Here is a 25,978-nt window from a genome sequence, read left to right on the forward strand (position 1 = left end):
TTCATTTCTTCCTGTAAAATTTTATTTTCGGTATGATGTGGTATTTGTATTAGGCGACCAACAGCTTACTAAAATGAAATTCCCTCCAGAAGTATATCAATATCTCCCTCTCGTATCTAGTGAGTGCAAATGATTACAGTGTATGCACAGTCGGCGAATATATGCAGTGAATAAAAATAATCATTCATTAATCTCAATCATCATATTTTTAAAAGTGGAGTTTTAATTCAGAATTTCATTTCAGACAAGATGAAATTACGTGTAAATATAAAATTATAATCAATAAGTAAGAAATATTGGACCCGTTTCCATAATTTTGAAAAATCTACCAACAGGTTCTTTATATGCATGAAATTTAGTTATTAATGTGATTTGCAATTTTCACGACAGGTATCGATGAAAGACTTATCCATAGACTTTCAGTGATGTTATAATCACTATCCTGCGGCTATGAGATAAATAATGAAGCCTTCAGGAAATGGCTGAGCTGTACATCAATTATGGTTGGTATTATATGTTGCTCATGGTACATTAAGTGCTCATACATGGAACAGCAATTTCCAAAGAATCCTTTCTTACAATTGAAGTTTTAACGGAGAAAACATTGGAGGCCAGGAACATAGGCATGAGGAAATTCCGAGAGCAGCGTACAAGAAAATCCTCAAGAATGTTAAATTACGAAGATGTCTTTCCAAGACTCCTTTAAATATCTGAATCATACATTTTAATAACATCAGGAGTTACAAAAAACGAGGTCATCCTATCAGGCGAGGTAAAAATTTGCTAATTTTTAAGTGATTCGTATTGCGACAATGAGTCCGATAGGGTGACATCGGACGACGATTCTTTTAAAATTCGTTTTTTGTGATAATTGAAAGCGATTTTATTGCAATTCGAACATTATTTTCCTCAATGTTCTTAATATCAGTCAATTTATTTAATCTAATGTGACTATTCAAATACATGGAAGCTGAAAATGTATATGTGAGAGTAGTTTTCCGATTTTGGTATCTCACCGACTATGCTGATGGTCGCGGGCTCGAATCTCACCAATTTCATGTCGTAAATTCTATAATGGGTTTTAACAACAATTTATACATCTTTTACCTTAAAACTATACTATTTTAAGCTCTCCATGAACACCAAGTTATCGCCAATCGCAATGACATCTATATCGAGATTTTCTAATAAATTGTTTAAATAATAACAGTTCAAAAAATGCTAAAATGAAGAGATATCGTAAAAATAATGCGAAAAATCAGATTCAGACGATCACAATCAGTAAGGGACATCCACTTTTGTTGCTATTTCAGGTAAAATTACGACGTTATTAATTTTGGCCAGCTTTTTTCGATTTGGTACCACATTGCGCCGCCGGGTTTCTCTCCACCAGTTGCAATGGCGCAAATAGCCAACAAACAAACAAACCAAATAACAATGGCGCAAGTAATTTCATCTTGTCTGAAATGAAATTCTGAATTAAAACTCCACTTTTAAAAATATGATGATTGAGATTAATGAATGATTATTTTTATTCACTGCATATATTCGCCGACTGTGCATACACGGTAATCATTTGCACTCACTAGATACGAGAGGGAGATATTGATATACTTCTGGAGGGAATTTCATTTTAGTAAGCTGTTGGTCGCCTAATACAAATACCACATCATACCGAAAATAAAATTTTACAGGAAGAAATGAAAACCAAAACGAATTTAAAGGGGCTTTCATAATAACAGTTTTTCATATCTTCCCTGGAAACCTCAACACCCCCCTCCCCCCCCAAAAACAGTCGTTCCCGCTATCCCAAAGATCACTTCAATCCCTTAATAGTAAGGCATGATAATTGTACCTGCAATCGTTCACATCATTCACAACTACCGGAGGTGAACCCGAGAACTTGTTCCTGGTCAAAGGCAACCCATGAGCTTTTGTGGCTCATCTGGGCCAGATAAAAACAAATCAAATAAAACCGCTGCGAATTATTACAGTTTTGCCGTATAATATGAAGATTAACTTTTTTTAAGAGTCAAAACGTGAGGGTTCAACAATCCACACCGAAAGCTCGTCTATTCTGCGGTGACGAGGCCGAGGCTGCTGAAAATAAGATCGTGAGTACCCTATAACCAGTGGAAAACCCCCGTAACTTATGGGAAAATTGGAAAGATAGCAATGTATATGAAAGTTTTTCCTTCAACAACTTAATAAGCGATGATTAAAAATAATTCATGAATATCTGAATCTACGCTTATTAAAAACCAAGTGCATTATCGCTGAGAGGTATTGCATACCACAAAGGCGTTTCGGAGGCAGCGCGCCCCTCTAAAAATAAAGAACCAAGTCCGCCCCTGCCGCAGAATATACTCAGTACTAGAGGTGTATGTAGAACTATGCACCCCATATTGAATCTTAAGCTTTGCATATATAAATTATTGGAACTCATTATTAGCCGTTCGTAACTATAATGCGCCTCGTATGCACATCAGTTTGGAGATCGGCGCGAGCCGCACACCGCAAAAAATACGCCTGACACCGCCGCATCCAATTTTTTTTATGGACACACACGTCCAAAAGCAATCTAGTTATAGGCTACTCACTACCTCGCCCTCCTGTCGCACTGCAACCGCAACCAGCAGGCACCTAAAAGAGTCCTCCACTAATTCTAAGCGCCCTGGTTCAGAAATCGAGCCCCAATAAACAACATTATGGGACAAAACCATCGCGCGAAGTCACTTCCAGAACTTTCGCATCGTCACTTTTCTTGACGGCAAGATCCGCGGCTGTAACTATCCATCGTAACAACGGACTTTTTCAACAATTTCGATCAATGCCCTCCCATAGCGACGCGTCGTCAAGCCTACGGTTGCCACAATTCGGAAACAACTGCGACAAACATGGACGGAAAGTATACCTTCGTGAAAGTGAGCGACAGAAAACTCAATGGTTTCGACAAGAATGAAGTGCAGGAGTTGCTGCTGAAATGGTTAATTAGAATTCTTAAATGCTGCCTTATTTATTTCGTACTTTTTCAAGACTCAAAATGTGACTCCTTATCACTTTAGGTCAATGAAAGAACGTCTCAAGATACAGACCTATTGCTTCAACGAAGAATTTCACTCATACGACAGCCGTCAATTCGTAATGGTAAGTACACCCGTCTTGACGAACGGCTATTCCACTAAAATTTACTTGAACACTTGACGAACTTACGAACGGAAATTCCACGCATACCTATCTATTGGCATTACTCTCAACGGCTTGAAGACGCACGACCAAAACTGTTGTCATTAAACACCACGACACAAAAACAGAAGAAGCCGTAAAAAATAAAAGTCCACCAAAAGGCTATTGCCAATTACTTGTGACTGAATTTGGTTGGCACAACCACAAAATTTTACAAAATCTAAAGGGTAAATGGTAGAAAATCACCTGGAAAAAGGTAGGAAACGGAAATTTATCAGGCCATAAAGCCCAATGTTTGCACGCCGAAAAATGAGTTTAGGTATAGTCATAGAAAGTAAACAAAAGTGAAAGAAAATATACAATCCCTTTAAAACAATTTGCTCCTGTTCTCCATTTCTTCCTTATTTTTTTTACCAAGACTGAATTCTGATAAAGAAAAATCTATACCTCAGGACTTCTTCAAGGACCCTACAGTGACCACCACTTTGGAAAATGTGGACTACAACAACGTTTGGACTCCAGTAGGTAATGGCTGAAATAAATTTTAGTAAACCTCTTCCTTTCATTATCGGCTTCTACGGTAAATGATTATTTTAGAATGTGCACATTATCAATGTTTTAATATCATTTCACTCTAATGCTCTGATAAGCAAACATGCATTTACTCTGGAAACTATTTCCTATCTATTTATAAAATATTATCACAACAGCAAGGTATTTCAGGGATGGGTTTGCTTCTTTCAATTATAAATTGTTTAAACACATTTTGACCCAATTGCTCTGAGAAAAAACTGTATTTCTGCTCATAATAAACAAATTTTGGAATCTACATTTAAGTGATCAAAAAACAAGCAATATACAATGTTATAATTTTAGGAAAAAAAGAATAATACGTATTTGTAAAGAACAGAACATAATACTAAAGAACAATAAGGCATGATGCCAGATAATGTTAATCTCATAATGGATTGGGCAGAGGGATTGGAGTTCCAATTCTATTAGTTCTCCACGGTTGAACAGAAAAATACAAAAACTCCTAGTTCTCCAGGTATTTCATTATATTTTAGACGTAGCTGAATAACTAAAAAAATCAGGACTTCTAATACAGATTACTTTATTTCAGGAATAGCAGCAGGTGACGTGAAAATAGAACAAATACCTTGCACCATAACATCAATGGAATTCTTTGATCGGTTGCAAGAAAAGAGACAAGTCGCAGACAAGAGAGGACACATAAACAAATGCCTTGGCGAGCCAATAGAAAACTTTGAAATATGGGATGAACTTCGAAAGGTATGAAACCTAAAACAGCAACAGAAAAATGTCAATACGTAAAAAATTGAGAAATGACGCAGTCATGTTGTTTTAACTTTGCATTTGCTTAACTCACATAGAAAGGCATATGGATAACACGTAATCCTCATTTCTTTCTCCATAATTTTTAGAGTTGAAGCGTTGAAAATAATAGGATCAACTTTCATAAATATGAAAGTTTATACTTTTATTTTCATCACTTCAACATAAGTTCAACAGTACTAAAAATCTAGTACTTCAATCAATATGAGCATCACCCCAATTTATCATAAATTCTATCGCAAAAAATGATGCAGCTTAACATTTATCCTACTTACAAGAGTAATCTTGGTTCACAAATAGGTCCCAATTGACATTTCTTAACTATTAACCATGAAAACAGTCTTACCCTTAAATAAAATTTTAAGAGTATAATCAACTTAAGGTAGTGACAGAGACTTATAAACTGCTTGGTTGTAGAGCAGATTTCATAAAAACATTTCAGACCATCTGAAATAAAACTGGTCACTGGTTTTTCATGATATTCTCTCAGAGTGATTTAAATTCCAGCATTATCTTAAATAATGACACAAAAAGTCAGCCGGTGATAGATTGACCACAGCCAATTCCCTGATCCACATGAGATTTTAAGAGATATACAAATTATTAAATCTTAGCTCACCTTCATTCCTATGTATGTACTCAGTGGCGCAGCGAGGGGGGTGTTTTGCTCAAAGAAATTTTAAGTTTAATCCATTTTGCGTAATTGAATTAATATTACTTATAGAATTAATAAAATATCCCTCAGAAAGTTGTAAAACTCATCATTTTGAACCATTTATGCTAAAAATCTTAAATAAAGGGCCCTCACACCTCCTGCTTACCCTGGTGGATAATCCATGCCCCACAATATTAGTTGCGTCTAAAACCCTCCCTAGCCTATTCCTAGCTGTGCCCCTGTAGGTACTAATATTACATTTATATTATATCCTAGATTAGATACACCATTCATGTCACTTTTCCAGAATAATTCACCTCATAAATGACATTTAACTCTCAGAAAAATCTGTAATAAATGAGGAATTTTATTCCTGCAGCAACAATAGAGAGAATCTTAGCAGCAGGGACCAACAGAATTACAGGAGTTAATCCAACTGTGCTAGCACATTCAACCAACCTCTAGATAGAAGCAAAAATAATGCAGAGATTTGAAGATTCAGTCAAATCCTAATAAATCTAAGAAATCAAAATTCAAATGAATCCCTGGATTAGAGATGCCACCCATAACCAGAAAAATGTATTTTCTAGTTTCATTATTGAACTGACACATATACTTACTACAAATATACATAATTAAACATACTTTTTAACATGAAATTCACTTTGTGCCCACAGATGTTACTGGATGAAGAGAGTGAGAACAGAGAACTTTTCTCCAAGAGCGAAAAAAATGAATTCATTTATCACCTATTCTACCATCTTTGTCTTGGAGGCCAACTCTGCCAATATGAGGATACCCTGCCACCATATTTGAAGGTCACCAAGCTTCTATACAAAGATTTAGTGAGGTATGATATCATATTTTATTTGGGCATCTCTCACAATTCAAGCAGCAGGCAAAAAGGTAGCCGCAATAGGGTAGCCCATAAAAACATTTCATTTTTTTAAGTTTGGAGTGTGGGTGGCAATGCTTACTTCGTTGGACCTCAATATTTCCTTAGAACACAGATAGATAAGCATTAGCCATTTGTTCATGGAAACTTCACAGTCCTTTGCAAACAATTACCTCCTTCATAATCGGGCCTGTAATCAGTATTTCTCAATTATCCCTAGAGATTGCAGGAATTGGCCCAGTCTACATATATTCTTAAGCCCTAAAAAGTGGTCACAAAATGAAGTAATGTTCATATATAATGTTAAAAATACCATGAAATAAAGACTGAAGATATTACTTAATAATAATATCTGTGAGAGTTACTATGTACTTACAATGCAATGGTATTCAAATCTTCCATATGTATGTACATATTGAAATGTTAAGCTTGAAGAGAAGTTTAGCTTACTTTCCACAGTTTTATCCCATTCAAAACTAAAATACTCTAACTGAATATCCACTACCGATTCCCAAAACCAAGAGTGTCACCAGGGTATAAATACTTTCAAAAAATCAGGCTGTAAGTTTAAAATATTAATCCGATTCACTTATCATACTGTACTCCCAAGCTGTTTTATCTAGAAATTTGTTTATTAAGGAAACTGAAACAAAAAATTCATCCGCACTACCAAGTTACATTTTTTTTCCCCACAAACTGCTAGCAACACAGTATTTATTGCAAATATGCACCTTTACACAACAATAAACACTTTTATTCCCTTCTTGAAACAGGGCATTTCAAAACCAGACCGTTATAAACGCAAGGGGTAATACAGCATGACTAGCTGATGCACCACTTTGCCTCGCTATAAAACCCATACATTACATTGTTTAGATGTTGCAATCAGCTATTTACTACCTGTTAGGAGTATTGTGACCAAGTTGTTTTGCATAAAAATTTTGTAAAAAATCACAGCACTGAAGGATCTATGTAATTTGAATTTTAACCCATCCACTGCAAGAAAGATGCTAAGTTTCCCTCCAGTAGAAGCTAATAGGAGTGAAGTGATTCATTACTACGGCTTCATCTCACTCAGTGAGGCCAGGATGACTCGATTTGATGTCATACACTGAGGACACAATAAATAACAAGGAAATATAAATATTTATCAAGATGCAATGATCTTAAAAATTGTCCATAAAACACAGTTTCTATTTAAATGAAAGTTAAGTTATTGCGAATTGGAATTGACTTTTAAATACCATTTTATGAAAAAATTAAAATTCAGCAAAACCGTTGCAAAAACAAAATTTTTCTTGCAGTGTTGCCAAGGATCAAGACACCAAAAAAATCGTAACAACATCAGTGGTGTACAGGGTCGTTGCCAAGGATAAAAATGGAAGATCCTATTTCCCAGAAGATGCTGAACATCTTCAAAATTTTTGCTATCTTATTGTTGATCCAATGAAAAGAGCAGTCAAATGTGTTATACATCAATTTGGAAGCTCATTTTAAGCACCCCATAATTTGAACTCCCACTATTTACTATTAGAGGTGAATTGTTAAAAGCTCCATGGAATTGAAAATGGAATATTTAAGAATTGCTTTGGCAAAGATTTACTCATAATTAGGCATTACAATTAGCTAATAACAGCCTATTACAATTGTATTTTTGTAACTTTTGCATGAAAACAATAAAGATTCAAAACTAAGTTTTCCCTTTTCCTTCCAAATTTGGACTGAAATTTCTCCCCACTTCTTTCGACGAATTTCTGTTCTCAGGAGGGGCACCAGTCATAATTTGAATCACACAATTTCTCCCACCTACAAAATATGGTCTTTCTTCATTTTCTTAACAGGACATACACAATTTCCACAACCAATTTACACCTAACATCAAGGTATTTTAGGAGGTAATAAGTAGTTAATCTAAAATTACTCCAGTAACAAAATGCATTGTCTTAACCTTCCTTCCTGAAACTAATTACATAAAGCCACTGCACCATTGAGGGGTGTAAGCACCATTACATTCATCAATAAGGAGACAGCTAGTATTTTTGGAAGGCATCAGAAAAATCAGGGTGGGGGATGAAGGAGTTACATCGCAAAATTTTCAAATGATATGATAAATGTCATACTTCATTACAATCTATTGAAAATTAGAGGGCAAAGCCTCCCTCCATACACTTAACACGTTGCGTACCGGGGTATTTAAATTCCTAGGAACGCCGAGATTGGAAATATGTGCCTATTAGGGCGTAATTCCCTTGGTTTAAACATGGTTAAGAAGCTAATGTTTAGAATATAACTTTACCCAATCAAACGCTATGATGCATCGCTTCATTATGAATAACGAACAACAACTGAAAACGTAACGACGAATACGTATTGTTCGCATTAAAATTGTTTATGTTGACGCGCCTGAATGACGAGAATCTTCGTCATCCATCCGGAACGTTCGAGAAAAAAATGACGAGAATTCTCGCCATCCGTACGCAACGTGATGGGTATGATCCTAGCTCACAGTGTAAAGACAATGAATGTGTAACAACCCAGTAGGTACAAGCTACAGAAGACATTGCATAATCAAATGAGGTATTTTGCTGGAAGAAAATTGATGAGCTTGTGTGCTTCATGGCTATTACATATTTTATTAGATTGAAGGTGACAGAAAAGACATGAACTATATTTTAATTATCTAGCATCACACACATCAATGGTACAGGAGCAGAAATGTAAATTCTTCTCTAGGTCTCCAACAGTCTTCAGGCATTTGAGGTGAAAATGGAGAAAGGAAATGGATTGCCAGAGCATTAAAAACTTCACAGGTGGTGTCCATTTGTAAAAAAATTATGCTCGAGTTTCTCAGAGTCCCATTTTTAGGGCTCATAATCTCACCCATTTTTGTGAGTCAATTATTTTTAGTCAAATTTATATTAGATTGCTGTAGTTGATTCAGAATTTTCAACAAGACACGATTCAGAATATTCAAAATCCATTCCCAAATGCAGGTAAATATTGGCCCACAATGTAGGCAAGATTATTATCGCTGTAAGGTCTGAAGCAGAAGAGAAGAAACATTGACCATTTTTACAATTGACCTGGGAAAACCCAAAAATGATTCCATTCTACATAGGACAATGGATACGAGAATAAGAAAAAGGAGTAACTTGACACAGTATGTTAGTGAAGGTAACTTTTGAATGAGATAAGAATTAGACACAGGTGGATGAAAGACATAATAAAGTCGAAGGGATGCTGCAGTCCATAACAGAAAGAAGAAAATGGGCAGAGTTAAGAGGAGGGTAAATTGGGTTTATGGATGGAATTAAATATTGAAAGTTAGCATTATATAGTGGTCGCAAATGTGTTATTTTGTTTTTTCATGCGTCTTTTGCCATGTGCTATACTTCTGTTCACAGCAGTAGCTTTTAAACATACTCGTCCAAAAATAGAGTGCTTCCCTTAGTTAAAGTTAATCCTCTGAAATCCTACCTAGATCAAAACATCTTGAACTTTTCATGAAATACAGAGCAGACTTCTGTCTACATTTACCTGTATCTCAAATATATAATTATTAAATCTGAGAAAAAAAACAAAATTTTCAAATTTGTAACACAAGAAAAAAATCAGCACGTTTCCATTTTCCATATTTTGAAAATTTCGAACTGATTGTTTAAGACTAAAATGAGTAACAGAAAATAAAACAAAAAAGAACGGCCAAGCAGGAGCAATACATCTTCTAAACAGTTACATGTTGACTATGGAGGGTGTTTGTTTTCAAAACTGTTGGGAATTTCAAACACAATAACCATCCACTTCAAGTGCTTAAATGCACAATACTAACAGTGGGTGTTAAGTCACACAGATTAGTCACACAGGATGGACCAGCAAGATGGAATTCCAAGCTGCACATGCTGGCTCGCCTGAAAGAGGAATGACAGCCCATAGCCCTGGCAGCTTAGGAAATTTGGGAATGGAAATGACGTTCATAATGGAGTAAGTGAAATGTTGTATATTTTCCAGCATCCATTGCAAGTGGTGATATTTTCTACGTTGATTGGTTTATTTGAATTTCCATGCTTAAAGTGCTTTCTGATCAAAGTTGATGAAGGGTAAATATTCCTAGAGCAATGGATCTTTAATCTCTCTATTCAATTAAGTGTTAGCTATTTACCTGTTTGTGGCCTAAAGAATTTCTGTGCTAGTATTCCCATACTATTTTTATTTTTTCACATGTGTTTAAATTTGGAGGCAAAACAGCCTTATCAGTATTCAATATACAGGAGATGTATTTTTTTTTAATTAGGCATTTGACTTTGATATTCAAATACAAATTTGAGAAACATGAGATTCGACCCAATAGGGTGGTTTCCTACTATTGTTTTATTGCCTATATCGAAAGATTATTACTCCTGGAGTACGTATTTCATGCATTTAGATTTTTAAATGACGATATCTATTTTTTGCAATTAAATAAAAAGTGAAAATTTTCAAGCGCGCGAAAACGCGACGGGTAAGTATGAATGCCATGTGACATATTTCTCGTTCCCGCTGCCGCCCTGTGAGGTGACCTTGAGGGAGGCTTGAGCGCTGATACGACGTAGGCTGCTAGCGGGTAGCTGAGTACCCTGCTAGCTGGTAGCACTTGGCTAAAATAAGGATTATTAATACCTTATCAAACGAAGAAAACTTTCCGACCTTAGCCAGTTTTAATAAGTGATTATTAAGACATGTTTCCCTGAGCTCTGTGCCTCATGCATGCATTGGTTATCTCAGACGATGTAAAAGTCCTATCTACTCGTATAAAAACTAGGTCCCTGTGACGTCACGTGGAGTGGCATCGCATGGGCGCCAATCTGGCCCTTTTCAAATGAGGATAAAAATGGACCATTGCCATTCGTCTAAACCGGTATTTCTAAAACGAAATAATTTGTATATCATGAATACACTAATGGTGGGTAACAAATCGCAATCAATGCCTTTCGTTTTCTTTGATAAAGGAAACTACCCTATTCTAATGATAATCAGAAAAAAATAAAATCTCACCATTTCTACAAAGAAAACAAAAAAATGCTTATTTTTATTTAATAAGTAACAACTAGAATTTTAAGAAAATATGTTGAGGCAAGCATAAGAACATGGTAAAATATCAGAGAAATATTTATCAATAAAATGATGTTAGAAACAACATTTTAAAGCCATAGCAGGGAAACAAACACTAGATAAAATATCTGAGGAAAGGTGGAAAAGTCAACAGTCAAGAAATCAAGTTATTGACTACAAATACATAAAATACAGATACCAGCATTCAGCTGTTTCTGCCAATCCTTGAAAGTCACTGTCAGCCATAAAAGTTAAACTAAAGCTTTCCTAAGTACACCATTAACTTCATAAAAAAGTAACTTATATCAGTAGTAAAAATTTATTAATAATTAGAACTCAGTACCTCTTCTTAAAGGAATGGAGACGGATCCAAAAGAGTGAAACTTTCAATGCATCCCACAAACCACGTAATGGGCAGAGACTTAAAATGGGCCATATTGTATTTTATAAAGCTTGGATCTCCCCTCTGCGTCAAATTTTTCGGATCATCATCCTGATACAATAACACATGAGAGCAATTCTTCAGTGGGTGGTCCTGCTCAAGCCCTGTAAAAATCATAAACAGTCTCTAAGCCCAAAAATAAATTGAGAAGGTAACACTCCACACAGAGAATAACAACTTCTTGAGATATGCGGTGGGACAAAAAAATGAATTAATTAATTTCCTGAGAGTAAAAGATTGAACACCAATGCAGCTTCCACTTAAATAGCACCAGATAATAAACAAAAGTGGCGCAGAGTTTCATTTTTGGGTAATTTGTCCCTAAAAATACAGCGGCTGCTCCCCAAAGATACAGTAAGAGCCGCCTTTTATAGTAACACCACCCTCAAGAATTTAATCGGCTCCAACAAGGACAAAGAGAAGATAGAACAGCAGAGTGGCGTCTATATGCTACAATGCTCAGATTGCCCAGCCATCTACATCAGCCAAACAGGGAGGAAGTTTGCCACCAGAGCTGCAGAACACCGGGCCTGTTTCATTAACAAGAAGGAAAACTCCCAATTTGCCAAGCATTTAATAGAAGAAGGCCACAGCAGTGAATTCATTACAAAAGTCCTGCATGTCGAGAGGAAGGGGCCCAGATTAGACGCCTTAGAAGAGCTTGAGATCCTGACTCACCTCAACTCAGACCAACTGGTTAACGAACACTTGTATCCCTCACGCTCCCCCCTCCTACATTTCCCTTACCTCACCCATTACCCACCCACTGAGACAACCGTTGCGGTACTCCCTTCACGAGAGGATGCAGGTTAGACGCCCGGGCAGAGCTGGAGACTGATTCACCTCTCCCAACAACGGCTCATCACCCCTCCCCCATCCCTTCCTCCTTAATCCTCCTCCACCCTAACCACCCCCACGTGTTGGCAACGGTTTTTTTCATATTTAAGTGGAAGCTGCATTGGTGTTCAATCTTTTACTCTCAGTATGATTGACTTCCACAGAGTACTGCCTGAGACAGTGTCGCCTAATTAATTTCCCATAAATGCTGTATCTGCCATGAAGTATTTCTTAACAACGGTAACAATTAGATATCAGGATCATTCTTACTCAATTCAATTAATCATTAACCAGTATGTAAAAAATAAGTAAATGTAAGCATTCTTTCCCTCAGGATTATTTTAGCTAGGTAGAGCCCGAAAAGCATTACATATATTGCGATGAAATAAATTATGGTAAAAATCTTCCAATTTTTTTTCAAAACCAACCAAGAAAGTGATACATTAGCATAACATTAAAAAACTTATTTAGCGTACTAACTTAGCCAAATTACATGACACCATTTGAAAAATGAGATTCATGGAAGAGTAATTCATAAAACAATACAAACCTGTCAACTCCTCAACAAAATTGTTGGCATAGAAAGGAACAGTTTTCTCATGAATTGGTATGGCCTCTGGATCTGGTTCTCGACTATGATACTGCCCATTTCCCAAAGAAACCAAAGTGGCTATGTCATCCTTCTTAAGGTTGTCATATGTCAAGTTACGACATACAGATGATATGGCAAAATGCATGCCACTAAATATGCTTGGCAACTGATATAGGAAACCAAAAAATTATCAAAAAAATGCACACATCAAAAACAAGACTTCTGATAAATCTAGTTAAGTAATGCTAGTTAATATCTTATCTAAGATGATTATACCTACATCTCAGATATACCTCAGGCAATTTCAAGATAAACAAAAAGGTTCCAAATAATGAAAGCAACACTCAGAAAATCATGACTTTATAGACGCTATTGACCTAAGTATAATATGAAACTTACCAGCTTCCTGAGACAAGTTCTTGCTCTAACTATGCCATTGGCGTAAGGGTAGGTTTTGGTTGACTTCACAACATGACAATTTTGATGCTTGATACTCTTCACTTCAATGGAATGCTGCACCCCTGTTTCATTAAATAGAATTAATAATGATGAGTTACTATTAGGCATGACAGTCAAATTTTAATTTAAAAAATTAACAATGACTTAAACTTACATTCCATAGAAACAAAATTCTTTCCAGACAAGATTCCACTGAGAACATTTGCTGAGGTATTGCAGGTTCCATTGTCTTCATTTACTACAACATAAGTAACGTCTGGCCTGAAAGTGGAGAATGTAAACAATGATGATGCCCTTAAACACAATTCAGCATTAACAACAAGTAGAATAGTAGGAGTAAAGAGCATATATTAACAGCTAACATTAGAAAATGATTGATATTAACATCAACTTCACACACACGATTAAAATGCCAACTGTTTAATTAGTCTATAAAAGAAACTGAAAATATTGCAAATAATTATCATTCAATAGGAAGTATGTACTGATATTTCAAGTGAAGCTGGTTCCATTCTTCACACCAAAGCATACATACATCAACTACCAATACATTTGCAAGTCTAATTCACTGGTATACTAGACTTAAAAATTATTTTATGCATGAAAATATGGTTGACCCTTTAAATATAAAATGCTTATATTAAGTAAATTAACATCTTTCATCATTTCATTTTACAAAATAAGCCAATAATTAACTTGTTTCAAAAGTGAATGATTGAAAAATCAACCAAAAATCGACGCCCAGTCCTTTCAGGGAGTCAAAAATTTTGGTCCCAACACTGGTACATAATATCTTTGTTAAGGTTAATTTCTATGTTTAACGATTAATTAAAATCAGTATTAGAAGGTATCCATAAAATTCTTTCAAGGAGTTAGAAAAAATAAACAAGAACTGAATTTACATCCCCTAAAGCAATTGGTCCAAAACAAAAATATAAATATGTAGCTACTTACGTAAGTGAATGAGAAACTCTTGATCCTGGTATAATAGAGGACAAATTCAAGAGCAATTTCTGGTTACTTTTGGAAAGTCCATCTCCAAAGAATACAACACGTTCCTCTTCAAAATCCACATCGTCTGACACTTGACCCAGAATGGTGTATTTTGTAAAACTAGTAGCATGATTTTCCAACATTCTGGTCACTTCATCTGACTGAGAATATTCTCTGAAACAAAGGTAATCATCACAATTTAGTTTGTCTACGTTCTCCCACACCCAATTCATCTTCATCATTGTCTGCATTCTTGAATCTTAGTTCCAGGGCGCAAAGATTCCATGCACATAACTATCTGATTCAGGCTCTTAATCCATAAAACTTTATGATGATAAAGAGCATATTTATTGATATAATGATGATCATTTTTGTAGTAATTTTTAGTTAGGACCATTGAAAATTTAATCATCCATAGGGGTGAAGAGTTGTGAGATATTTTTAAGCCTTTGAAGCTGCCGGCATTTATAAATGTTACACTTTCCACTATACGGTAGTTCAAAATAAATTCTTTTGTAACTAATGCAGATGAATTTTTGGTTTAATAAAAAAAAAATACAGATAAAATCAGCTGGATCTCATATAACTGGACCCAGCCAAATCGTGTGGGAAAATTTCAAGCGTATTTTGTCTTCATCTGCCTAATTTATAGGGGTGACACTCAGGTTTTCCACATAAGGTGGTGCCACAATGTCTTCAGCACCACTGAAACAGGACATGCCAAGAATAGAAAAAGTGATATGGAGTCTCATTGCTGGAGTTATCCCTATGTACGATTATTATCCATGTAAAGACCTGCAGAATTACAGTACACTCCCGGTTATCTGGCCTCGTGGGGAGAGGCGACACGCATAATCGGAAAACACAGATAATCCAAACTTTACTCTTATTTCTCGTAATTATCATAATTTACTAGTGATGGGTCGGTTCGATTCCTCGATTCTTCGATTCTTGACCAAGAACCGGAATCGAAAACGAGTACTTGCCAAGGTAAAAAATCGATTCCGATTCCTGTAGTACTTGAAACCACAAATTTATTTAAGACCGCGTTTCCAACAGTCGTTTGAATTTTCGCGCCACGTAATCGTAATAAGAAAACACATATCTTCTAGCGAGTGCGAGTACTCGAAAATTCAAGGCGAGTCGAGTAGATGGTACTCGACTCGAGCGTTTCGAGTAGCATTACGAATGTCGAGCCGAGTAGTTAAGGTGGTTAAGGTTACAGAGCTTTCGAGGCTAGTAGGTCCAGCAATCTGCCGACAGGATGCGCTATCATAAAACTCATGTAATAATGCAGTTTTTAAAGCCGATAAGTCATTTTAATGCCTTGGCCTGGTAGTTTCAGCTTGCCGAATACACTATAGTTTTCGACGTGGGCGCCGAATACCTTTATGCCAACCGCGACGGCCGATCGTCTTCCTACCCGGCGCACACTGGTCTGAAATCGGAAAAAGCTGGAATAAAGTCCAAAATGACCTTTTTGGGGATAGAGACTTGAAACTTAGCGAAAATACTCATAAATCATAACCAATTATAGATTTATATGCCATTTTACATAAATACGACCCTTTAGTGAGATACAGTGGCCCAAACATGACCTTTTCAAAACCACGCGCGATCTCGTTTTTTCTCGAAAATCTTTGAATTTATCGAGGTGGAGTTGCGTTGGTATGATTTTTATGGAATAAAAAATGCAATATTCCTTTGACCTGGTGCTTTGCCTGTACTTTCAATGACTTTTGAAGATTTTGGCTCTCATCTGTCTGGTTTTACAACGCAAAATGGCCGACCCGTTTTTCACGGGAAATTTGACATAAAGTAGACATTATCTTTCGTTTACGAAAAATATAACTCGGAAAATTTCAACCACTATATAAAGAAGAGATTTCTAAAGAGTACTAATTAGAAATCGTGGAAAAAAAAAGTTTGCGAAGAAGGAAATATGAGCGATTTTTCAATCGCGCGTCTAGGCTGAGCTACACGCCGCGGAACTCTTGAGGCTCGGTAACTGAGGCCGATTTTTCAAGTTTTTTAAAACATTAGTCTTGAAAATCGTCGTTCAAAGAATGGATAATCGTCTTCATTGACTTAAAACACTAAACTGAGGATGTTAAAAATGATTAATTATAGATCGACAAGACCATTTAGCGCATTACTCGAGTGAAAATACTATAAGGATTGGATATTTTTCGGAACCATCCCACGCAAAAGAAATATGGCTCGGGTATTGAAGTAAAGTGAAGAGATTAAGTCAGCATGCTTAAGAGAGAGAAAAATGAACTATTTCCGTGAAAGGCAACAACCGATACCCTTTTTCCCTTTCCACCTTCGCCAAGGTGAGTCGCTCGGAGGGGGGTTTTCACACCACAAGGCTCTTTTAGCTTTTTTTATTACTGCGTCCGTCCGATGTGATATTCATTTGTAGCGTTTACTTTCTTTCTTGAACTTAAAAAAAAGCAAGAGATTTTAAGGTTGATTAAATGACGTGAGAAGTATAGAATTTTTTTGGCTCTACAAAACTAAAGTTTAGTTCTATAATTAGTTCGCTTCATCCACTTGAATTCCATGAAGATTCAAGATCCAAAAAAAATCTTTGATATAATTTTTGATAAAAATTCCAAAGTCTCCGAAATCTTGCAATTATGGTAGGAAAGTACTTGCCCAGTCATACAAGTGCGTAGCAAAAGGCAATTTTCTGCAGGCAGTAATACTGCAACATGGAGACGTCAAAACCTGCTGGCTGAGCATGTAGAATAATTGGTTTTTCTGCTTGAGAATTTGAAAGGGACAAATACAACATGATTCATATACGTAGTATGTAATCTTTATTATAGCTGTGAAAATTACTGTACTCAGGGCTCTCCCTTGTAGTTTGGATACATATATATGGTCGACATATTGCTTGGGGTTAATTAATTTCAATTGTCCCTATGGAACTGTTGAAGACACATTAATTTTCATTCATCTCCTACTTCTGACAATAACCATCAACGATCCTCATTATATTTTCCTTCTAACATTAGGCTAGACATTCATCATAGAAAATTGGAGTAGAATATATTGTAGTATGCATTGCTGTATTGCCTGGTTCAGAAATTATCATACTGGACTCGATACTCGCGAGTAATATTCAACTCGACTCGAGATCAAAAAGTGCTACTTGGAAATCCCTATTATATTCCGAAGGAGCAAATGCAGAATAGGGAGCCTGTGACAGGTATATGGTCAAGATACAGTTATGCATTTGGAAAAGTACCCAAAGTCACCATAGCAAACACTGTTGAAGCTGAAGTGGAAGCTTATTTATCAGAGATGAATGCACCACCAAATTCCTTCCCTGGGAAATACTGGAAGGCTTGTATCTCCTACCCAAGGCTGAAAGTATTAGCAAAGAGGTTTCTTGCCATACCGACATCCACTGTGTTCAGTGAAAGACATTTAGTTCTGCAGGAAAAATATGTGATGTAAAATGCAACAGGCTTTATCCTGACAGAGTGAAGATGCTTTGCTTTCTGAGCAAAAAATTTAAAGTCTGTAAAAGGAGACTAAATTTGTCAGACATTATTGATAATGATAAGATATTATCAATAAAAGATAGATATTAAAGGAGATACTTTTATTTAAATTTAAATGTGAGTGCTAATATTCTAAAGTGATACCTTTCATGTAACACCACTTTTCAGGTATGTTCTGTTTTGAAATTTAGCTATTATATTTTAATTATATAGTGAAGATATGAAAGATGCTTTTGTCAACTGACTCCTCACAGAGTAATATTTTTTAAAGTGGTTTTCTTGTTGCCTGGGATTAAGTGATATTTTTCTTGGAGCCTATGGCATCAGAATCGATGGAATCGGTATCGGTAGAATCGGAATCGAAATGTCAGAATCGGAATCGGGATCGGAATCGATAAAATTTTGGAATCGACCCATCACTATAATTTACATAAATCAAACCATCTATTATTACCTACGCACATTGTCTTTTATTTTAGATTGCTTTCCAAAATCGTTAAAAGCTTTCTCTTTCCAACCGTAATCTTTTTCACGGTGATGGATTGTGCTCGCATTCTTACTGCTACATGTAATACCTGGTTTCCGAAAACCACGCACCCGTGGCTGCGAGGTCACGGATTCAGAAAAGTTGTTTGCACAAATGCTTCAAAACCACTGCAAGATGCTGGACCCTACACTGACAGGCACTATGCCAAGTAGGCATGTCTCGCACAAGTTGCCTGGGATTTAACTGCTGCGGGACGCGGATCCATAATCACTGAGCCCAATCCCGCACCTCGATGCTTGGAAGAGGAGCATGGAACTCCCGTGAAGGCAACGGGCGAGCAATAATGCCATCGTGCAGCAGTGGTTATAGGAAACCAGGACTTAAGGCAAATTGTCTACGCAGGCAGGTACCTGGCTATAACTCCTGCTATCTCTACTTCCACTTCCCTGCTGCTTTCACTTCTACTATTCCATTCTACTCCATTTGGGCCTTGACTGGGAACGTCGTAAACATGCCCGAGTGCAACAAAATCTCCTGTTCTTTTGGACCATATTCAACCGCATGCGAGGCCACGGCAATAATAGGGTGGTTTCCTATTATTTTTTTATTGCCTAAATCGAAAGATTATTACTCCCGGAGTACGTATTTCACGGTTTTAGATTTTTAAATGACGATATCTATTTTTCGCGATTGAATGAAAAGTGAAAATTTTCAAGCGCACGAAAACGCGACGGCTAAGTATGAATGCTGGGAAAACGCCATGTGACGTATTTCTGGTTCTCGCTGTCAGCGTGTGAGGTGACCTTGGGACGAGGCTTTGAGCGCTGATACGATGCAGGCTGCTAGCAGGTAGCAGAGTACCCTGCTAGCAGATAGCGCTTGGCTTAAATAAGGATTATTATTACCCTATCAAACAAAGAAAACTTTCCGACCTTAGGCAATTTTAATAGGTGATTATTAAGACATATTTCCCTGAGCTCTGTGCCTCATGCATGCATTGGTAATCTCAGACGATGTAAAACTCCTATCTACTCGTATAGAAACTAGGTCCCTGTGACGTCACGTGGAGTGGCATCGCATGGGCGTCAATCTGGCCTTTTTCAAATGCGGTGAAAATTGACCATTGCCATTCGTCTGAACTGGGATTTCTAAAACCAAATAATTTGTATATTATGAATACACTAATGGTGGGTAACGAATCGTAATCAATGCCTTTCGTTTTCTTTGATGAAGGAAACTACCCTATTGTGCATTTGTAATATAAAACATACAATTAAAGTTCGTAAGTACCATTTCTGTGAAATGTCATCCATCAATAAATTCAACTTACATTGGAATATTTCCATAAATATCAACCAGATTCGGATCAGCTCCATATTTCAATAAAAGTTTGATTGCTTCCAATATATTGAGAGCAACAGCCTTATGCAGAGGAGTACAGTTTTCACCACCAGGAGTATTCACTGATGCTCTTCCTTTTTCAATCAATTCTTTAACTATTTCAATATGACTGTATTGAATTGCTTCATGCTGAAATAAAATTCACACAATTAGATAAATCTTTGCACCTAAGGACATGATCTCACACATTTTTCTAAAATGATATTGCACCAATGCCGATCAAGAGCGACTACATAATTACCACTATCCAATCTCCGAATCATACTTAAGTAGCACCAAATATGTACATTTTCAATGGATTTCAATGCTTGATAAAAGCATACCCATCCTCCTCGCAGTTAATTCCAGGAAAATTCACACACATGATGTAGCGATTCACTTTGACCCAAAATTACAATTCATTTAAAGGATTCCACAGATGAGAGATGACAAATCGCAATCTTCCAAATTTGGCCATTTCCTTGCAAGTTTAACATTCAAAATGGGGTTTTGCCATGCACTTTTTCACGATTTGGTGATGTCACATTCAGTCTTGGTTGATTTACTGGTTAACCGAGAACTTTTTATTGAGGGTTCCAATTAAACAATAAGAGAGCAAACAACAATGAATCACTTGAGGCTCATGCGCAACAGGGCATATCAAAAAAGGGCTTATATTCCAAAAAATTAACTGAGTGGAGCCATTCCTAATATGTATTAAGCTATAACTAGAACTGCTCCATTTTAAAAACTATCAATGAAATAAAAGAGAAAGCACCATAATTGAAAATCCACAGAAAAAATTGGCATGCTGCAAATTTCTGACGATAAAGAAATCACAGAAGAGACAAAGAGAAATCAGAAGTAAATTCCATTAATTATAGAAAACTGAATGACTAGATACAAGCAGAAAATTAATGCGAAGAAAAATGTATTGGTCTACAGTAGAAGAGAAGACACAAAGACCAACCTGAAACTAGGAAACTGAGAACTTCAGGTGGTGAAGAAGTTCTGATATGGGTAGCCAAGTGACCAACGATGGACTAAGCAAGGAGGAAATAGTAAGTAGAAAAGAGCAGTCTTCTTACAGCTTAAACAATTAGTACTTAAGTCACAAAGCAATTTATTAGGACTTTCAGTCACAACCTGCTTCCGTATGGCAGTGACGACGATGACAGCAGCTGAGAAATTACGGCTGGAAGCATTTGAAATATGGTTGTACGGGAGAATGATGAGGGCTTTCCACTCTTACAGAATAAAAGCTTTGGTTATTACAATAACTTTCATGAATTTTTGAGTTTCTAAATGTTTTCCAATTTATTTCAGTTGGAATCCAGTCTATTTCAGTTAGAATAAAATTATGCATTTCAATTTTTCCTACATAGTTAGAGAAAGATTGTTCAATAAATAAGTTTCACTCGATGCTAATCGAATAAAAGGCATACAAATTTTCATTAAACATAAATATGTTTTTTAATGCTGATTTTCAAGCATTTTGGATGCATTATCGAAAATCTGCAAAAAAAAACAAATTTATCTCCCTACCCCATTCACCCTTATTCACACCGTCATTGAAGTTTCTGAAAAGCTGTGATTCAATTGGCATGAGTACGTAACATCATCAACCTCCTGGCAAAAGGGTTAAGAGCATTGATTTTCCTAACACTGATTTTGACTGGAATAGTAAGTATGTAACACATTGCAAATCTTAAAAATACAGGTCTTTTTATTTGGAAAACTATCACAACCAACCATGAAATGAAATCAGTGAATGACCCCATTGGCTTTCGATCCTTCAAATTATTCCCTTGCATTGCAATTGATTATCAAGAATTCAAACTTTGGATTTTAATTTCCTTGTAACATCTTGGTGTGGGATCCAGTCTCCATGGGAAGTTGCACATGTTATGTGAAATGCTGCTACCATTTCCGACAAATAGAGAGACCTCGAGTGTCACAGGACAATGCAGGCGTTGAGCATAGCTTTGATGGCAGAGAGACTTGGGGAGTCTCGTGCTGTGTATCTGATGGAAAACATGTATCTGTTGTATGCGTAAACAGGGTTCCCACTCTAACTGAATTATAAAATTCACGGTTTTTTCCAGGTTTTCACGGTCTACATATCGTCAAGTTCACCGTCTGTTGATAGGCCATTTTAGGCAGAAATATTGATGTAACAATCACCGCCCGCACGTTAACTAAAAATTTATCAACCGCAACAGGCAAACGTAGAAATGAAAGTGCTATTTCTCATGACGTCACCAATCGATATCAAAATTTAGGTGAAGCTTAAGGTTGTGAGTGGCAAAATGGAGGGAGCAGAGAGGTAGGGAAGTACAGAAGTGTCTTATTTTTTGCCAGGGTTAATGAAACTTTGTGCGCCGGTCTTCCAATCACAGGCTCAAGATCAATGTGTCGTCATGGCACAAGGACCAATAATTGCACTTCGAAAATACGTGTGGAGATAAACGTGTGGATAGTGTCTGTATGTGGCTCGGCCTTGAAACATGATTGAAATATCTTTTTTTTCTTTTGATCTGTCAATTGTATTTCTTTTTCCATGTGTTTGAGAGATTTTTAAGGTTTTATGATGGAATTCGAGGCTATTTCCAGGTTTTTTCACGGTAGACGAAATTCACGGATTATTCACGGTTTTAAGGTCTTCACGGTTGAGTGGAACCCTGGTAAATTACAGCATTCAAACAAAATATCTGGCTTGTTCCCACCTTCCCCAGACCCAGCCTTGTTGACTTCAGCTAATCGTTACAATTCAAATGATTTTCAACCAGAGGTGGCTCTGTCGGACAAGTTGCACACCCTATAACCCAACACATATCCCCGTAACTCTTCCCCCTTTCCCACACTCCTCAGCTTTCTCACCTGAGTTGTATACCCTCCATTTATCAAACACACAGTCCTAAACAGACATCCAACGACACATCCCCTTCCCCATCCCTTTCCTCGCATTTACATTCCTAGCAATGGACATGAATATGTTACAGAGGTGAAATGAGTTGTGCAGTTGAAAATATAATTACTGTAGAAAACACAATTTTAATCTTTTACCATGAATATAATAAATTTCCTCACCATATAGCTAAAACCTGTTGCTATCAATTTCACTTGAACTTTCAGTAGGAAGGATGCATGCAGTTTTAATGAATGAAGACAGCTCCATTGAACCTTAATTAACAATATACAAAATTGCAGTAAATTTGATGAACTCATATTAGCTTCTTAATAATAAATTTTTCATATTTTGGGCCTTCAGAGTTCTGTCACATTGCTCATCTTGTAAAAATGCTATGAAGTATATTATTCATTTAATGTAAGTATTCATTTCAAAGCAAATACATTAATAAGGAATGAAATGAAAATAAGTAAGATTTAAAAAATTAATATGTATATAGATGTTCTTACCAATGGCGTCCAACCGAAATTGTCTTTCACATTGGGATTAGCTCCATTTGCAATTAATTCCTGAACTTGCTTCAGAATACCCTGAAAAATAAATGTCTCTCAATAAAATTTCATTTTCTAAGATTTTTACAATCAAAAGACATGCTAATAACACGCACAGACAAGAAAAGATATTCTAATGAGTATGCTTAGTGATTTGTCCACCTGCCTTTTTACAAGCCACTTGTAAAGGTGTTTCTCCTTTGGCATTTCGTTTATTAGCTGCTTTCCTGGCTGTGTCAGAGACGTTTTTGACAAGACTGTCATGTTGTCTATTCTCCTTTGAATTTTTCACTGGAGTGGTGAAATTTACATCTTGAGTTTCCATTTTCTTGCCTTCTTTAATTTTAGGCACTAATCTAGCACTAACAGATGACTTGACGAGTTTACTTTTCCCAACAGGTACTATCACAGATGAATCTAAATCTAAACCAAGGGGAACATTGGCATTTGAAGGAAGTTTTGGATTTGATGCCTCATTTTGGGTGTCATCAAACGGGTTGGGGGTTTTCAGCACAGGTTCATCTGAAATTCTAAAGAAATAAATTTTTGTTGATTACACAGAATATGTGCGGAAAGGTTTACATTACAAATGAAAAAACCCGGGAAAAAGATAGAAAAATAAGCTGTTGCTGCATGAAAATTCAGGAAAGGTGGATATTGCAGTGGACGGACAGAGGGTAGTGGAGGAATGCTAGGGCAAATACATCAGTTCCAATGATATTTACAAAGAATGTCATCTCTTACAAGGCCAAATAAAAGGACTTAAGTACATACAAGATGGCAAAGAGTAGTAGTGGGAAGATGGGAAAGGGAAACAGCAGAGTAAAGGTGAAGAAGCGTTAATATTTGAAAAATAAATATGACAGAGAAAATCAATTGGATTCATGGAGAAAAGATGGATCACTTCAGAAATTATTTTGAAAATCGAGGAGAGAAGAGTGAGGAGAAAAGTAGACTGTAGAAGAAGCCATAAAAGATGTCAATTGATGATCAAATCAACAAGCTTTTAGTTCAAGATTCTTGATTCCATTACCCATAAATTTTTTACTTGAAAACCAGTCAGACCATGGCCGAACTTCGGCCAACACCTTCCAACTAACCCAGCCTTTTATGAGCCGTGTGAAATTCTCAACCTTTAGGCATAATATAATAGCCATCTTCGCCGCAATTGAATTCATCAGCAGTAAACTTATCAGAAATGCCCAAAATCCCAAACAGTGGATAAAATACACACCTCTTTAGGGGCACAGAGGATAACTTTTTGCTCAACTGTGCGTTGCGTCGCTGTCCGACCCTCCTCTTCGCTCCATTAGCACCTTTCAAGTCATTTTCCGCATCCGAGTCTTCAGGAAGATCACTCACACTAGAAATTGATCCCTTCCTTCTTCCCCCCGACTCGCTGACATTTTTTGGTGTTAAGTTAGAATTTTTCCTCTTAGTTCTTTTCACTGATTTCACGCCATTATCCGCATCCGAGTCCACAAGAAGTTCACTCACGCTTTGAATAGAAGCCTTTCTTCCTTCCACTGGCTCGCTGACGATTTTGGCCTCTAAATCAGCATTCTTCTTAGAATTGGGACTATCTAGATCAACTGTAACACTTAGGCATCCCAAGGCCTTTTCAATATTCTTGACGTAATTTGTCAATTTCTCAACGAATTCATCATGGTAGATATCCTTAGCTGAAGATGGAACTCGGCATTCTGGACAATTCACACTATTTTTAATACAGCCATGGCAAAAGAAGTGTAGACAGTTCCGAAATGTTCTAGGACTTACTACAAGTTTAAAACTGGAAAATATGGTTGATGAATAATATGTAGCCAATCACAAAGTATATACATATCAATGACTAAGTTCTAACAACACGTACCTCAAAAATGGCAAATTTTAAGTAGAGCAAAAAAACCATTTATTCTTTTCATTGTATATAATTTAAATTAAAATTAAAAAAACAAAAAATAACTGAAAAAGAGGCATACATTTGCAAACAAAGAGTTGTTTTTAGCTTAAATTTTGTTTTATTAATAGTATTAGCAGTACCTATTAACTTAGACCGGCCACATTTTGAGATACGTGTGGTTTTAACTTACGAATTGATATGTTTTACAGCTATGTAAATCAATATTTGGCGAAATATTCACACCCAATTTGCATATTTCAATTATATTTTAGCTTAAAATAAGAAAATGAAGCTCCCTGCTTACCATTTACAGCACACTAAATCTCCCTCAAGCTCCTTCAAGGCCTTAAAAGTCAACGGCCACTTTGTGGACTGTACGGAGGCCATAATTCGCCGGGTACTTCCAACACTAAAAAATTAATTCCTTCAATTCGATGCCATCTTTACGATCAATTCACTTAAAAAAGATTCCATTAACCAAAAGGCGACAACACAACACAGAAGAATTCAAAATTGTAATAAACGATAGTGAAGTCAGCTAGAAATGTTTACAACAACTTGCACTGAACTTGTCAAATATAATTACTAATAATGACGTACACACGATGCAAATATTGCCACAAAATTTCATAGAAAGACAAAAACATATATAGATACGACTACTTGGACTTCAGTTCATGCGCGGGAAAATTTCAGTCGATGATTCGAGGAACTTCTATTTTCGTTTA

General features: G+C 36.4%; 2 protein-coding genes across 4 annotated transcripts; one reads left to right on the forward strand and one right to left on the reverse strand.

The window, feature by feature from the left end:
* Window positions 1-2,875: 2,875 nt before the first annotated feature.
* Window positions 2,876-7,786, forward strand: LOC124160283 (cilia- and flagella-associated protein 300-like). Of its 2 annotated transcripts, XM_046536110.1 has the most exons (6): window positions 2,876-2,986; window positions 3,066-3,147; window positions 3,639-3,711; window positions 4,310-4,479; window positions 5,875-6,047; window positions 7,397-7,786. In XM_046536110.1, exons 1-6 carry the CDS (start codon window positions 2,898-2,900, stop codon window positions 7,587-7,589), a joined length of 780 nt encoding a protein of 259 aa, XP_046392066.1. In that variant the 5' UTR covers window positions 2,876-2,897; the 3' UTR covers window positions 7,590-7,786. The 2 variants fall into 2 exon arrangements, with proteins under 2 accessions (XP_046392066.1, XP_046392067.1); XM_046536111.1 differs by lacking the exons at window positions 5,875-6,047; window positions 7,397-7,786 and adding an exon at window positions 5,577-5,721.
* Window positions 7,787-11,133: 3,347 nt separating this feature from the next.
* LOC124161078 (BRCA1-associated RING domain protein 1-like) lies at window positions 11,134-25,953 on the reverse strand. 2 transcript variants are annotated; one of them, XM_046537250.1, is made up of 11 exons: window positions 25,851-25,953; window positions 25,555-25,659; window positions 24,582-25,139; window positions 23,514-23,877; window positions 23,306-23,386; window positions 19,836-20,035; window positions 14,465-14,677; window positions 13,665-13,771; window positions 13,451-13,572; window positions 13,010-13,217; window positions 11,134-11,726 (listed from the first exon to the last, which is right to left on the reverse strand). In XM_046537250.1, exons 1-11 carry the CDS (start codon window positions 25,895-25,897, stop codon window positions 11,530-11,532), a joined length of 2,202 nt encoding a protein of 733 aa, XP_046393206.1. In that variant the 5' UTR covers window positions 25,898-25,953; the 3' UTR covers window positions 11,134-11,529. The 2 variants fall into 2 exon arrangements, with proteins under 2 accessions (XP_046393206.1, XP_046393207.1); XM_046537251.1 differs by having other exon boundaries at window positions 25,555-25,925.
* Between the last annotated feature and the right edge of the window lie 25 nt (window positions 25,954-25,978).

Source organism: Ischnura elegans, chromosome 6 (assembly GCF_921293095.1).
Source record: "Ischnura elegans chromosome 6, ioIscEleg1.1, whole genome shotgun sequence".
Taxonomy (NCBI): Eukaryota; Metazoa; Arthropoda; class Insecta; order Odonata; family Coenagrionidae; genus Ischnura; species Ischnura elegans.